At 40.6% G+C, this 15,108-nt stretch overlaps 1 protein-coding gene across 7 annotated transcripts in view; it reads right to left on the bottom strand.

Moving 5' to 3' along the window:
• Positions 1 to 15,108, bottom strand: part of lpp (LIM domain containing preferred translocation partner in lipoma) — a 154,923-nt gene that overhangs the window by 37,889 nt on the left and 101,926 nt on the right. For all 7 annotated transcript variants that reach the window (XM_020609956.1, XM_020609959.1, XM_020609963.1 and 4 more), the window contains one exon: positions 8,573 to 8,669. In XM_020609956.1, coding sequence (XP_020465612.1) covers positions 8,573 to 8,669 — 97 coding nt within the window. The remainder of the gene's footprint in view (positions 1 to 8,572; positions 8,670 to 15,108) is intronic.

The raw sequence follows: 15,108 nt of genomic DNA, 5'->3' as shown, positions 1-15,108 counted from the left end.
ACATGAACTGCTGCCAAAAAGCGGGCTTCTGTCACTGGGAAGACAAGCCCCATGCTGGCACACTGCATCAGCTGAGAAACTAGAAAGCAGCATTGTGAGGTCAGTGGCAGTGCTGGGACCAGATAATGAGAGGGAGAAAATGGCAAAAAAAAGACCCACAGAGTACACTGAAAAGCTGCTCCATGTTTTGTGAAACTGCCCTCACTGCTAAAAATAGAGCCACTCTTAAGTCTATAAATATAGCTCAGTACTGAAAACACCATGGAACCAATTACAAGCAAAATGATGACTCATCAGAAAAAGTGCTAAGGTCTCATTCACGAAAAACTGTTGAATTATGGACAGTTTCCCATGAAGGTGAAGAAACATCAGAGCTAGAGGTTTTTATAAAGTTTCTTCAATTCACCGCAAGTGGTTTTCACTTGTGAAGATGATCTTGCTGAACAAAACATGCAAGTGTCATAAACCGTCATTTGTCACAGAGCTTGTTTTCTGCAATAATCCAAAAGCCTGTAGAAAAATCCCACTGGCTTTTGTCAAGGGAACCAGGGTGATGAGAAGTTCCGGGCTGGTCTACAAAAATACATCATCCCTACAGCGCTGTATTAAACTAGTAGCTGGGTTATGTAGCTGACACATGAAGGGCCAAAGAAAAAAATTCTCTCTCACACACACCTCTTGATGGAAATGTAAAAATGAGCAAACATGAGAAGAGTGAGATGGTGACAGAGGACGATGAAACTGTGACAGAGGTCACACATCACTGGTGATGTGGAAATGGTTTGGATTTCTAACTCTGAATGAACACCAGAATCTGCGATCTATGCAAGCGACCTGTGCTGACAAAGGCCGGAGACATGACAAACCTTTTCCACCATTTGAACAGATACGCCACCCTCCACTAAGTTTGAACACAATGTTTACATTCAGTGACATGCATTGCAAAACATTGTGTGTCTTACTGAGGTCTAACAACCATGCTAAAAATGTTTCTTTCCTAATAGTGGTATTAAATGTTGATATTGAACAAAATATACCAATATAAGATGATGATATGTTTGGCCAAAGCGCCCAGCCTTTTATCAAAGCATTTTGATTTACATGAGTCACAATGGTCTTGGAAGTCTAAAGCCGCAGCCTCACACTGACAAGCATACTTGCTTTTTTCTTATAAAAGGCAGCTATAATAGATCATCTGTGCCTATTGTGTTATATAATCTTGTCTTTTGCAGTCATACAATATAATCCACTGTAGGTGGTATAGCAATGTTTGGGCTTTAGACGAGTTGCCATGTCACCAGACTGCCCTATGTGCTGGCCCCCTGCCCCTGGGTGGCCACCGACCTCCTTCCAGTGGCATTATGTTTCTTCTGTCTCACAGTGATTTCTGTAACATAAATAATGAATACACAGCACAGCACAACAAATAGAGTGCCAGCGCTTAGCCACTGTGACTGGAGAAAATCCTCTGATAGTGAAAGAGGAAGCAGGTTTTTCAAAGAAAAAGACCTATTAGGAGATTCGTTAAAGTAGGATCCAGCTACTCTGTTTTTATGTCAAAAAGAAGTCAGAATTAATTACGGTGCTTGTTGTGATTTATTGTAAGACTTTCAATTTAATGTTGCTTTATTTTTATTCAGCTCTTTAATGACATCTCTTTTTCTTTACACCTTAATTTGTTTTAAAGTTTAAGCCATAAAATTTCACTCTTGGTTGATTTGAGCAAACCTGTGGTTGCCAAGGTAACAACGAGAACAGTTTAATAATATAGTAAACACCTCTGTGAGCAGTTACTTTGTCAAAAATATGACAGAAGATAAGCTCGTGTATGACTTACAACAAAAACAAACAAAGGTTTCAATAAAGGAGACTGTCACCGTAATGAGAAGTAGAACCATGACCTGATAAAGTGCTGTTTCTTTGTTTTGTTAGAGACGTATTTGACCAGTAGTCAGCGCTAACCTCGGGGACAAATGCAAGTTTCCTGTGACTGCTTCATAACAAAAGCCACTCCATGTTTCGCCTGTGAGGGTAATTCATGAGAAGCACCAACCGTGCTACAACAGCACCTTCAAGCCTAGCATAGCATCCATAGCAAATGTCGGGTTAGAATTTGCTTACACTTACTCTGGCCGATATAGCACCTGACTTTAGGAAAGTGAAGAGTAAACAGTGATGCTCACATCAGTGGGACAAAATGAAAACAGTAACACTGAAATACATGTCAAAGGTAATGTGAATTCAGGACTAGAAGGGTGAACTCCACAATTACCAATCACACAACTACTCTAGAGAGGGAAAAGTGCTGAATGCAAAGACATTGAATCAACCATAACTATGATCAACTTTTTCACATTTTTTATGAAGCACCTTGTGCTGCATTTTATGTATGAAAACATCTACACATTTAAATCCAAGCTAATATATACTGTATCTGCATGTTTCCAAGAGCCCCACTTTCTTCTCTGTGCACACACAATGAACATTAAAAATGAACATGACTTGAAAGGTACGCTTTCACGCACTAACAGGAAACAGTTACCTACGTATATTGGGGAAGATGGTTGGCCAAAGGCGTTTGGAGAGTGTGGAGGTGGAGCGTGATGGAGGAGTGGGGTTCGGGGAGGGGGTGTCTTTTTAAGACAGCAGAAAGGTTTTACTCTGACACACATCCCATTTATTATGACATGTAGAGGCACATCTAAAAGCAAACTCCTAAGAGGTTGCTGAGGGCAACCTCAGTAATATGCAAATGAATTCCACTAGAGCATCTTAGACAATGCACAAAGCTGTCTAAACTGGAAGCCTATTAATACATTAAGTTATGATGCTCAGCCGTGTTATGAAGAAACAGCGGCAGCTCCACAAGAGTGCACAGTGTGAACCCAAACTTTTCTGACCCAATTACTTTGGCTGATCTGTTCTGACTCCTCTGGCCTGTACTTTTGCTGGAGCTCCACTGCCATTTGTATCTCTTCCAAGATTCCTCATGAACATTTCATGTGAGGTGTCTTATAAATTATGAGGGGTCCTCCAGCTAACATTATGAGGAAAAACGGCAAAGTCTGCCTTTTCTTCTCTGGCTCGTATCATAAAACAAAGGCTACTATAAGTCAAATCAACAGGAAAGGCCTTCGTGACAGGTCACAGTCCTGTGAGAAGTACAGTGTGCCCATATGAATGTCTCTGCTAATTACCTCGGCCAAGGAGGTGATGTGTTTGGTTCTGTGGTTGTTGGTTAGCAGGATTACAGACAATCAGCTGGGTGGATCATCAGCATACTTGGTACAAATAGTGGTGGGAACCAACCCTAGAAGTGATTATATTTTGGCTGAAAAAGGTCAAGGTCACAAAATAACAACAACAAAAAAAAATCACACACAAACACACCAAAAAATCCCATCTTTAATATGGGGTAAAATAAAAAAATAATCTCTCCCCAAAAGTGATCAAAATCATATATTTTAAATCTGCCACAGGTATATAGGGTAGCAATGTCTATCACCAGAGCAAATTTCATTGGGATCTGATCCGGATTCTGGATCTGCCATTTAAAGTCAACATTAAAAACTCCATTTAACGCATTTTTCTGTCATAACTTGGCCGATAATGAAGATAAAACCTTGAAATGTTCAGGTAAGATGCACAGTATAACTGCCTATCATACCCTAAAAGATGATCCAGATCGGATCTGGGGCAAGGATTTTAGCATGCATTTTGTATTGTTCTGGATCTCATTTTTCACAAGAGACCCATTTGTGTGAGCGAGCGTTGTGCCTTGGCGGAGGTGCATGCGCTCTGTGAGTGCTCTCATTTCCAGTGACTCTCTCTCTAGAGTCTGATAACAACATTACAAAAACATTTATGCCACTATTCAAAAATCTCTCCAGAAGATTACTCTGTATAAATATTGATTGGATATTAAAATTTCACTTCTTTCTTAATTCTGCACAGTCTGGATTCACACGAAGGCATTGTCAGCTTGGCGTTTTGGTATTAAAAGGAGAAATAAAAACAGATTCTCTGTGGCAGAATTGACTACACTGCATAAGTATCATCAACACTAATTGTAAATAATGAAAAGCATCTCATCCTTTCAATTATTCAGCTTTATGTCCTGGTTTTGGCTGATGGAAATGTAGTGGTGACAAAATATTGTAAGTTCCTCTGATGCACAAACGCCACGGCATCTGTACTGCAAGCTGAGTAGCTGTGTCTTATTAGATTTCCACAAACACAGCACACCTACGCACAACCTAAGTGGATTAAATATGACGGATGATGACATTTGGAGAAAAGGCTCTTTCAGATTACTCAAATCTAATCTGGAACTCTAAATCAGGACTAATCAGTTGCTTTTCAAAGAAGCTTCAATCATTTTCTGGCTTGCAAACTGGGTTTCTCAGAAGAAAAGCCGTTCTATTATAGCATGTCATTTTTAGTTTTTTTTCCAGCTTGAGGAGTGTTTGTATTTGAGTATGGCTGCTTTTTATGTCCCTGTTCTGCCATAGAAAGTCTTCAAAGACTTTTCCAGTATAATTGCTGGACTGTAGTTATTATAAAGAGCATAATAATTTTTTGCAAATTATAAGTTACAGACGGAGCTCAATTGAGACTAATGAAACATTTCCATGTGACATCACAGAGCCAGAGTGTAACATTAATTCAATTCAATTAACCCCCACTGGAGCCCCTGAAACTACCATAGTACATGAAAATACACTATACAGTAGTTGTTTCACATTAGTAGCTTCTCAAAAATATTAATGACACCAATAAAACTTTGCTATAGGAAGACAATGATCCAGTCCAGTAGTGTGCTAGAGATCGCAGCCCCACTTTGATTAATCTTGTTAATTACTAGCCTTAGGGTTTCAGCAGCTGCTAGCCCTCTTTCCCCCCTGTACTCTTCCAAAAAAGAAGAGGCTTGTTTGCCATCAGATTCTTTGTAATTACAAAAGTCTCATGCTCTGGGACTGACTCTCCCACAGCCCTGGATATACAATAAGAAACATGTCAGACTAAAGTCAATTTTAACATTACTGTCGTGACTATGTGTACATTATTCAGCGGAGGAGGAAGGGGGCTCTGTGGATTTGGGTAGCAGCGTGTGCCTACGCTTGAACTCTCTACTAATGAGTCCCTGCAGTCACCTCAGTCGCGCCCTCATCCTCTTTCTATCTCTCAGTTAATTCAGCTGTCGCCTTGTTTAACCACCGGATGACCCTCCCCTCTACTCCAGTAACAGCCAGCCACTAGCAGCTGGGGATGCACATGCTATCCCTAACTTGTTCTCCCTACCTGAAATCATATGACCCATTTCTAAACTCCCATGTCTCCATTTTATAGGCCTCCAGCCAGTCATCCTTATGGCTGGCAACTGCATGAATGGTATAGCAGTGCACAGAGTTCATGCCACGTCTGCACTGCCTACACATTCACCCAAAAATTAGGCCAACCAGGCTTTGAGGGCCATTCCACTGTGAAATGACTGCACTTTGCTTAGGCCAAGAGATCTATTTGACCTATGTCTAATGTGAACCAATTAAGGTCTTTACATCAGTGCACACCAATGTGAAGCTGAATATCTGTCTTAATACCAGTTAAATACATGTCCCTGTAGCTATAATACACCTACACATACTATCATGGCGTACCGTGTGATTATGTGCTGATATAAAGCCTGCTCCAGAGTCCCACTGAATGTACCGAGCGAGGTATCTAATGGGCATGGGAACTAATTCTAGGGCGAACGGGATTAAAGGCTAGAGAAGAGAGAGCAGCGGCAGGGATGGCACTTGCTGGCAGCACAGGGTACAGAGGGTGGAAAAACAGAAATGAAATGTATAATGCACAGAATCCTTGTCTTTTGAATACCATTTTGCTAAACATTATTAAAATTGGTATTCTGTTTAATCCTGGCAGTTGTATTTTATTTTTTTAAATGAGAATAAAATTAAACATCAAGTGTCTCAGAGAAAGGAAATAATGTAAAAAATAAAAATAACACAAGTGTGATCAGCACATTTCATCTGTCCAAAGCGTTTCACTACATCTCTCATTATACCCCGAGTCATACCTTGTTCTTTGATCACACTGATATAGTTCTGAGAATCGGCTGCTTCCCAGACTAGTAGATATGCCGCTGTGTCTACACCGTGGAGATCAACACACAAGAAGGACCAAAAATACCTGGTGTATGTATCATACACACCTGCACTGTACTCAAGCGCCTCAAGCCAGTTTCTAAAAACACCGTTCTAGTGATACGCAACTAATTTTGTGGGTCACTGGGTGGGATAATCTAGGAAGCCTTATGCCAATTTTATTCTATTAACCCACTATCCCACATCATGGTATTCAGCCTGTATCACCATAAATGTGGATTTTGTCTGGTTTTGTGGTACAACCAGTGGATCACAACAGATTTCTGTTTCTGTTTTTAGTTTCACAAGAGCTCACAGTGACAAACTGTTGTCTTAAATACAACAGAGATTCTGATGCTTTACAGTTGATACTGGTCAAATTATCCATCCATCCATCCATTTTCCTCCGCTGGTCAAATTAGTTTTATTTTATATCCTGCACAGAGCATGATATTTGCATTCACTTCTCCAACTGTGCTGTTGTAGAGTAATTGGCATGATTAAGTTGAAGGTAGGGGGAACCACTGTGCAGCAGCGCTGTCCCTGGCCAGAGTAAACACAAGGAGCACAGCAAAGGTTAGCTAAAGAAAGCACAATGTGTGTCTCATGCATAACCCCAAATCAGAAAAAGTATGTAAAATCAAAATTTAAACTGAAAATAGTGACATGTAAATCATCTGTGTCCTGTGTTACATAGAAAACAATACAGCAGCACATTATCCGATGTGATAACTCGTCAATTTTAGTCTTTGCTCTAAATAAACACTTCAATCCTGATGTCTGCAACACATTCCAAACAAAGTTGGGATGGCTGCATTTCAGGGCCAGTAAACCAATGAAATGATGAGTCCATGTGAAACCGGTGATGTCAGCAAGTGACTGCATCATGATTTGGTACAAATGTGGCATTGAAGAAAGGCTGAGCCCTTTAGGAGCAAAGATGGGCCGAGGACCGCCCTGCCTGCTGTCCCAAACCGTCCCCAATAGAGAATGTGTGGCACATTTTGAAACTTAAACTGCATCATTGAAGACCCAGGACTGTTGTGCACCTTAAGACTTGTTTGCAGGAAGAATGGGACAAAATGACACCTGACACATTTCATCACTTGTTGTCCTCAGTCCCTAAATGTCTTTTAAGTGTTGTGAAAAGGAACAGGAACATCACACCTTGGTAAATGCTTTACTGTCCCAACTTTTTTTGGAATGTGTTGCAGCATCAGAATTGAAGTGAGTGTTTAGTGTGAGCAAAGAATAAAACTGATGAGGTGTCGCATCAAATAATGTGCTGCTGTGTTGTTTTCAATGTAATTAATACAGGACACAGATGGTTTACACATCACTATTATCAGTTTTAATTTAGATTTTACTTACCGTCCCGACTTTTTCTGATTTGGGGTTGTACACAAAACAATTAAATTCTTAATAATGTATGGCTCATTCATTCATAGACCTAGGGCTTTAATTTACTTTTTCCATGTATTTCAAATGTGCCACCCTTCTCCGAGTCTGTGACCCAGCCGGGCCACCCAGTCCAAAGTTTTCTAGATCCTCCCCTGTATAGATGAACATTATATCCTGTAGGATGATTATCATTTGGTCCTCTTGACCTGCTACACAGTCCAGTACACACAAAGTGTTTGGCTTTCCAAACTGTCCACACTGTAATGTCGTATGCATGTGGGGTTTTTATGTGACTATGTGTGAACTGAAACACAAACTGTCCACACTGTAATGTCGTATGTGACTATGTGTGAACTGAAACGAACTTTCTTCTGCCATGCTGGCCAGATTTCTGTTGTAATACGGACGTGATAGGAAAAATGCTGCAATGCTGAAAAGATTCAGTATCTCCTGTAGATTTGCAGGATGAGGCAAATTAAAAATCCCATTTTGCTTCAGTGTATTTGATTGTACTTATTACTAACTAAATGCCAAAGCTCTTAATGGCAGTATGTGGTTGGTGAACAGGAGCCAAATGTAACAGTAATTTCTTTTTAATTCCAACTGTTCCTTGAGTAAAAAAGAGAATCAATGTACAATAAAATAAATATTGTTAGAGACTACCCACCTTTCACAGCCAGCATATATCAAGAAGCAAAGAGAATCCATCTGTGCCTGGTTAGTAGATTAATACTAGCAATACGCCAAATGTGAAAAATTAGCTGTGTGTCCCAATAACTTCCCACATACAGTAAATCTTAATCGGATAATCTTAAAAACAGGGCCTTTTCCAGAGCAGCAAGTCTACAATGTCACAGGGTTTGGAAAAGAAAAGGTGTTACAAAGACCGCTAGCCATGGCTTTGTTCAAATGTCCGGGTAAGAAAGCAGGATTATTTACTGTGGTTTTCTCATTGTGAAATGTCAAAATGCCTTCTGTGAATAAAAAAGATTGCTAGCCAAGAGTGAGTGAGAAAATTTTTTTACCAAAATATTCCTGAGATGGAGGGTGGTCCATGTCAAACAGCATCTTCTTGGTCAGGCGCTCCAGCTCATCTTCAGGGTGTGCCATGGGAGCCCCACCCTGAGAACCAGAGAAGTAAAATGGTTGTGATTCACAAAGTTGACCAAGGTAATGAACATTTAGCACCTCCTTGAATTCATTTCCAGCTCAATGATGAAAGTCACCTGTGATACAAATGCTGATTCATATAAAAAGAAAAAGTAAAAGACCCTATTGCTTAACAATGTACTGTACATCCCAGTTCAACAACAAGATTCACAAAACCTGACTTCAATAAATCAGGCTGAAGCACTGTCAAGGTCAAACAAAACATACTGTATTCACTGCAATTATCATGCAGTAGACGGTCTTCAGTCTGCCCTTCTCCTCTGAGATACCTGACCCTGGCTCAGGCCCCAGAGGTGTACAGCCCAGAAGGTTGTGCATATCCTTTTGTGCAATACAAGTATGTGGAAAAAACTGTGACCCTGACTAATCCTTGTGTTTGGAAAATGATGATAACAGAAAGAGGAGGCAAACACTAGAAGAAAGCTACTTTTAAAATTTTTGTATATTTGTGTGGCTAGGTCAGGAGATAGTTATGTAGTCACACTTTGAGCACAAAAGAGTGTGTGAGCTTTGTCGGGGCCTAATCTTTGAGAGATTTTAGAAGGATGACATAACTCTGTGAAGATGCTAGTTCCTTCCTTTCCTTGTGAGCCTGCCCTCCCTCTTATCACGCATTCTCTGACATCTGCCTGCTGCGTGTCTGTGTGGAGCTGACGTGTTGTGCCTGACATTTTCTGCCAATCATCCGCAGAGCCAAACAATATAGCTCCGTCTCCCCCCTCCCTGTGCCCCAGCTCATGGCGCAATCCTGTCGCAGGTATGTGTGTGTCCTTTGTGGATGCTCTGGGCGCCTGAAGTTGACTGTTTTCGTGCTGCGTGGTCAGGCTTTTTCACAAATCGGTGACACTTGGATGACCTTCCCTAGATCTGGGGCAGACTGAATCTTTACAGTAGATTTGATTTTCAATACTGTGACACAGGCTGAGATCTGAACTGACCTTAGAGGTGTTCCTAATTGTGACATCTGGGAGCTGCATGAATGTTACCTGTCAATAGCAGATTGAGTGAAAAAAATGTTTTTGTACTCAGAATGAAAGAGTAATTACAGGTTTTGTCACACAACTCTTCTGATGTTATTGATGACTACATCTGCATGCACATAATTTTCATTAATTCGACTTTGTGTCAGTAAAGATTTCAAGAATATAAGTTTAAATAAAGCTGGTGCAAATTCAACAATACAGTCTGGAGAGAACATGCCATCATCTACACAGTTTATTTCCACAGCTAGTGAGAAATGCTGAGCTCTGCTTACTGTCCACAATGTATCAAGGAACATCTAAAGTTTATGATGCATGACTTCTGCTCAGCTCGGCTCAGGATGCAGCAAGCTGATAATGGAAGCCCAAACAGTGGGCCTCATTAACTCTGAGGGATCGACATGTTCGACGTGCAAATCTTCCTGCCATGCAGGAGCACTCTCTAGAGAGCAGCTGGGCCTGAGCCCTTGGAATCCTTGAGACTCCACAGCCACTCAACCTTAAACAGCTAGGATCACATCATGGAGGACTAGAAAGAGATGAAAGGAATATTCTTCAGTGACTGAATATTCCTCTGTCATCACAAACTACACAACGTTTTATACAGTACATATGGGTCGATGGAGGTAAATGTGCAGAGGGTTGAATTCTAGCACAACAATATGCACCAAAAAAGGTAACAAGTCATTCATTGTTCACATGCACTACCAGTTAAAAGTCTGGACACACTGAATGGGAGAGTGTTGTCAAACCTTTGACTGGTAGTTTATCTCAAAGAAAGACCTGTTGTCAACAATCTGCTCATTATACAGTGTGCACTTTGTTGGCTTGAAACGGTGAAGAGGACGTTTTAATACTGTTAATCCTAGCTCCACATCAAACGCATATTGGAGAGGGAACAAAATGCTGCTATTACCAGAAACAGACTTTTGAGTTTAAGCTTCATTTATAGAGTACAGTACGTTATCCACTCTTTGACACCCTGCAGCAACGCACTGCCAGAGAGTTTAAAGCACCTTGTTAGGGCATCTTTTGTGACAGCACGGAATAATTTTTCACTTGAATAAGAGAAAGAAATTGCTTCCCTGCATGCTTTATGATTGCTTCGCAGTTCTTGTTCAGCTTTTCAGAGGTAACAATAGAAACCATAAAGCAGCCATATGTGCTCCAGACATGGTTTTTCAGTTACGTCTGGCTCAATTCAGTAAACTGTTTGTCTATGCCCTCAGGACACTCAGCCGCAGTTTCAGTGAAGTCAGTGCTTAAATTCAGCGATAACTGAGTTAACAGCTGCACCTATTTTCCCAGTGTGTTGAGGCTTGTACAGTAGTTTCAGGTCATCTGCTGTGAGTTTTGTAGTGGTAGAAAGCCTATCATTTGTAATACTCCCAAAAGAGAACCTGATGGCCCAATACCACTTGACTGACAAACAATTGTGGAGCACTGTTAAGTGTCAAACCACTTCACAAAAACAACATTAACATCTAAGTGTCCACTGCTTCGTGCTACCTGATGCAGCATGACGGTGAAAGGCAAGCAGACAAGGCAGATCCTGGGAGGTGATCACTGTCTTACTGCCACAGCTATGAATGAAACTGCGCCTGCCACCCGCTGTGGAATTGGCATTGTGTCAGAACTGATTAAGAGAGGAGTGGAGGGGTGGTAGTGGGTGGAGGGGGCTTGGTACGTGTTCTCACCTGATGCCCTGACAGCTCTGTGTCCCGCTAAGACCCAAACCTCAGGCTCTGTCTCTCCAGCTTCTACTGCAGTGATAGAGCGTGACCAGGAGAGACAACTGTTCTCAGGGCATGTGATCTACACATTTGTTTGAAGTGGAACAGGAAGCTGGAACCATTTACAAATCATCGCTTAGTGCAGATCTGCAGGAGAAACCATGGCAGAACACCACAGGACTTTGCTTGACACAATAGCGATGCAATGTTTCTTTAAAGTTATACATTAACTTAATATAATTACTCTCTTGGTGTCTGCATCAAAATACAGACAGCTGACAGATGTAAACAAGACCTTTTATCTCAACAAAAACTTATGGAAACACTTTTTTCAGATTTTTGTTTTGACCTGTGGTTCTGTTTGGACAAAACTAATTGCCATATTGAAAAATCCAAGTTGTTTTTAATATAATAGAATATAATATAATAGAAAAAAGATTTGGCCAGTACTCTTGGTTTTTTTTCCCCACAGTTCAAAAGTAGCCTGCAAAGACAATGACACTGAGAACCACTGCATGAAGAACACAAACCACTAAGCCGAAAGCGATAAGCAGAAGGGGGAAAGTAAAGCGCTGTAGAGACAGCCACGTGAAAGGCAACTGCTAAACAAAGCTAATCTGTCACCAAACCTGCCGTCATCTCTCAGGTTGTACTTCCTGTGAACGCAAAAGAATATTGCCTAAATCAATGGCAGCTCTCGCTCTTTTTTACAATAGCTTATCGCTTTCTGCACAATCAGCACAAACTGAAGAAAGACATAATGACTCACAGACATATTTATCCACAGATTAAATGGTGATGGACTTTACAATACAAAATGCTCTTTAGCGTCAATGGAGCCGCAGCTTTAACTAGTCAGCTCATAATCTGACGCCCTGTCTTTTTGTTTCCCTAAATCACAATAGCGTTATTTAAAATGGACAGAGAGACTTTGAAAGGCAACCGGCTTAATAAAAATAATAGTAATAATAACCACAACAACAGCAAATGGACCACTGCATTAGTTAGGGTTCATGAGGAATTGAATTTTTTATAGGACTGCAATATCTAAAAAAAGCATTTGTTGCTACGACATTAAATGAGTGATTACAGCAGCTTAGGCGACTCTGTTCCACCAGAACAATGAAAGGATTGCTGGATCAGTCATACTATCCTTCAGTGACTTAGTGTGTTTGCATATGTATTAGTGGATGTTTTGAGGAGAAGGGGCTTCAGTATGTTATGTCTATAATCAGAAACAGGGGTTAAACACTTAAAGTTGCTTTAACACACAGACTGTATTTCGAGCCATCTATATAAAGTGGAAGGGTTCATTTGATTCCAGTGTGGAGGCTCATTTGGTCTCGCTTTTTGAAAGTCAAAGATCGATTTCATTCATAAGACTGAGCATACCTTAGAGTTACATTCACAATAATACAGAGAATAGCTCTGATTATGAAGATGAGAAGTAAGGGCGAAATGGGTAGCGTACTCAAAACCAAAGTGGTTTTTCTGGACAGAAATAATATTTGCGGAAAAGCTGCTTTGTCATTTTTCTGGCAGTTGCATGTTTAATTTAAGAATGTGTTAAGTCTGTGAGAGGAATCACATGTTAGTGGCTTTATGTAATCCAGCTGATGAATTTGCTGCTCACAATGTTGAACAGGTTATGAGTAAACTGAAATCCATTACACTCTGAGAGGAACCATCGCAGCACTGCAAATTAAGCTCAAGGCCACCTTCTTAGGAGGTGCAGATAAAGTATACGTTCTTTCCAGACAAAATAGGTCATGCTGTTTCAGCTCCAATTGAAATTTAAGAAAAAATTTTTTTTACAGTCAACTCAGGAGCAGCTGTGAACAGAGCAGCCAACGATAATTAAAAAATGTACCAATTTCATAATTGACATTTTCTGCAGCCATTCAATCTATTGGTGTAAACTGAATTCATATAAAGGGATGAATTTCTGTGTTGAGTGTTCACAGACATGTAATGAGTGTAGAAGACCTTTCAACGTTTGGAAAGTTATATATATATATATATTTTTTTGTCATCTGTTCGGAACTGACACATCCCCCTGCAAGCAGACATTTGAAAATCTGAGGGTGTAGAGAGGGGTGCTACAAGCGATCTGAAAAAACAACAAATGACTGCACAAATTGCTGGGACGGAGATAAAACTTATTTGGCGTATCTTTGTACAACTCTGTGAATGTAGCAAACACCATTTTATACAGGATGCAGGTTTCCCTGGTTTGGGTTAGAGCTCCCTTCACTTGGTAGCACGGATCTATATTTAAACACGTCTTCAAATCGTTGTATTGGCAACATGCACTTCCCTTTTGTAATACTCAGTGTTGTCCATCTCCTGTGTAATTTTGGCTCCTAAGTAAACAATGATATAATCTTCTCCTCTCCACCTCAACAACTGCATGGTTTGTAAGAATGACACGAATGACCAGACATTACCACTGAACTGCTGGACCCGACAGGATCCAAGCATGATCCACTCACAGATGCTACCTTGGTGAGAAAACATGTTTAGAAAGTGCACAGATTTCATGGACTCGGAGCCAGTCCTTTTGTGGTCAGAAGAGGATGTTAAGAGGGCAGAGGGGAATCCAGTTTCAACAATGCTCCAAAGACTGAGAAAATGTGTTTATATACAGAGGGGTTGACAGGAAACCATGTCCAGGAGGATCCAGCAGGGGCCACTGTTTATGCAGGTGGTTTAGGCTGCCCGGTTTCACTCCTGAGCCAAGACCTTCACGTAGATTGTACTTAGTGGGTAAAACGCTTGAACAAATACATGAGCACAGTCAGATTGTATCACTATGCTGACCAGTGATTTTTCATTAAAGAAAGTACAACTAATAGATGGAATTATTTACATAAATGTTGTACTTTGTACACTATCACAAAGACAGCTTTAAACACTTACTGTACAGATACTTCCAGGTTAAAATCATTGCATTTAAATAAGTTACCTAAAAAGCTAATGAGAACAGCTACTACATAAATAAATTTCTTGTTGTCATATGACAGGTCAAGCTGCCACCTGCAGCATGCCACAGCATCATTAACTAACCAGACTTAATGCTGCTGAATAATTTCAGCACTGCCTGATAAATCTGTTTCTCTTTACTACGGGCCAGAGACGAGAGGCTGAAAGCAAGGAAATAAACAAACTGCTCAGACATTTTTGACTGCCAGCGCTCACTGAACTGCAATGACAGGCATCGATCCAGCCAGTTATTTACCAGCCACGCTGTCCGTCTCAGAGGGGGCCATAAGAGAGCAGGGTGGCAGTGCCTATTATTTATAAGTGGTTATGTGACAAACACTTCGATCTACTAAGGGTTACCACTGACCGAATGAACTAGCCAGTCAACAACTAGCAAAAGAGAATGTGGATTACAGAAAAGCCCTTTACTTCTAAGTGAGACCAACAAGGAACATTATTTAAGTTACTTTATTTCATGTTAAATCAAATTACTGCACAAGGTTTTGTAGATAATTAGGGGTTTAGCCTGAAACCCTTTAGTTGTGGTATTTCTTGACCAGTTTTCCTCAGTTTTATACCAGAAAATGCAAGAATTGCTACAGTATCTGTGTGTGACCATATGTTACTTTACAGTATGTGATGTAACTATGCACGAGAGCTGAATGTTTTGGGGGGGGGGGGGGGGGGGGGGGGGGG

Source organism: Monopterus albus, unplaced genomic scaffold (genome assembly GCF_001952655.1).
Source record: "Monopterus albus unplaced genomic scaffold, M_albus_1.0 scaffold103.1, whole genome shotgun sequence".
Lineage (NCBI taxonomy): Eukaryota > Metazoa > Chordata > Actinopteri > Synbranchiformes > Synbranchidae > Monopterus > Monopterus albus.
The sequence above is the reverse complement of the archived record's forward strand: the minus strand, read 5'-3'. Positions and strand labels throughout refer to the sequence as shown.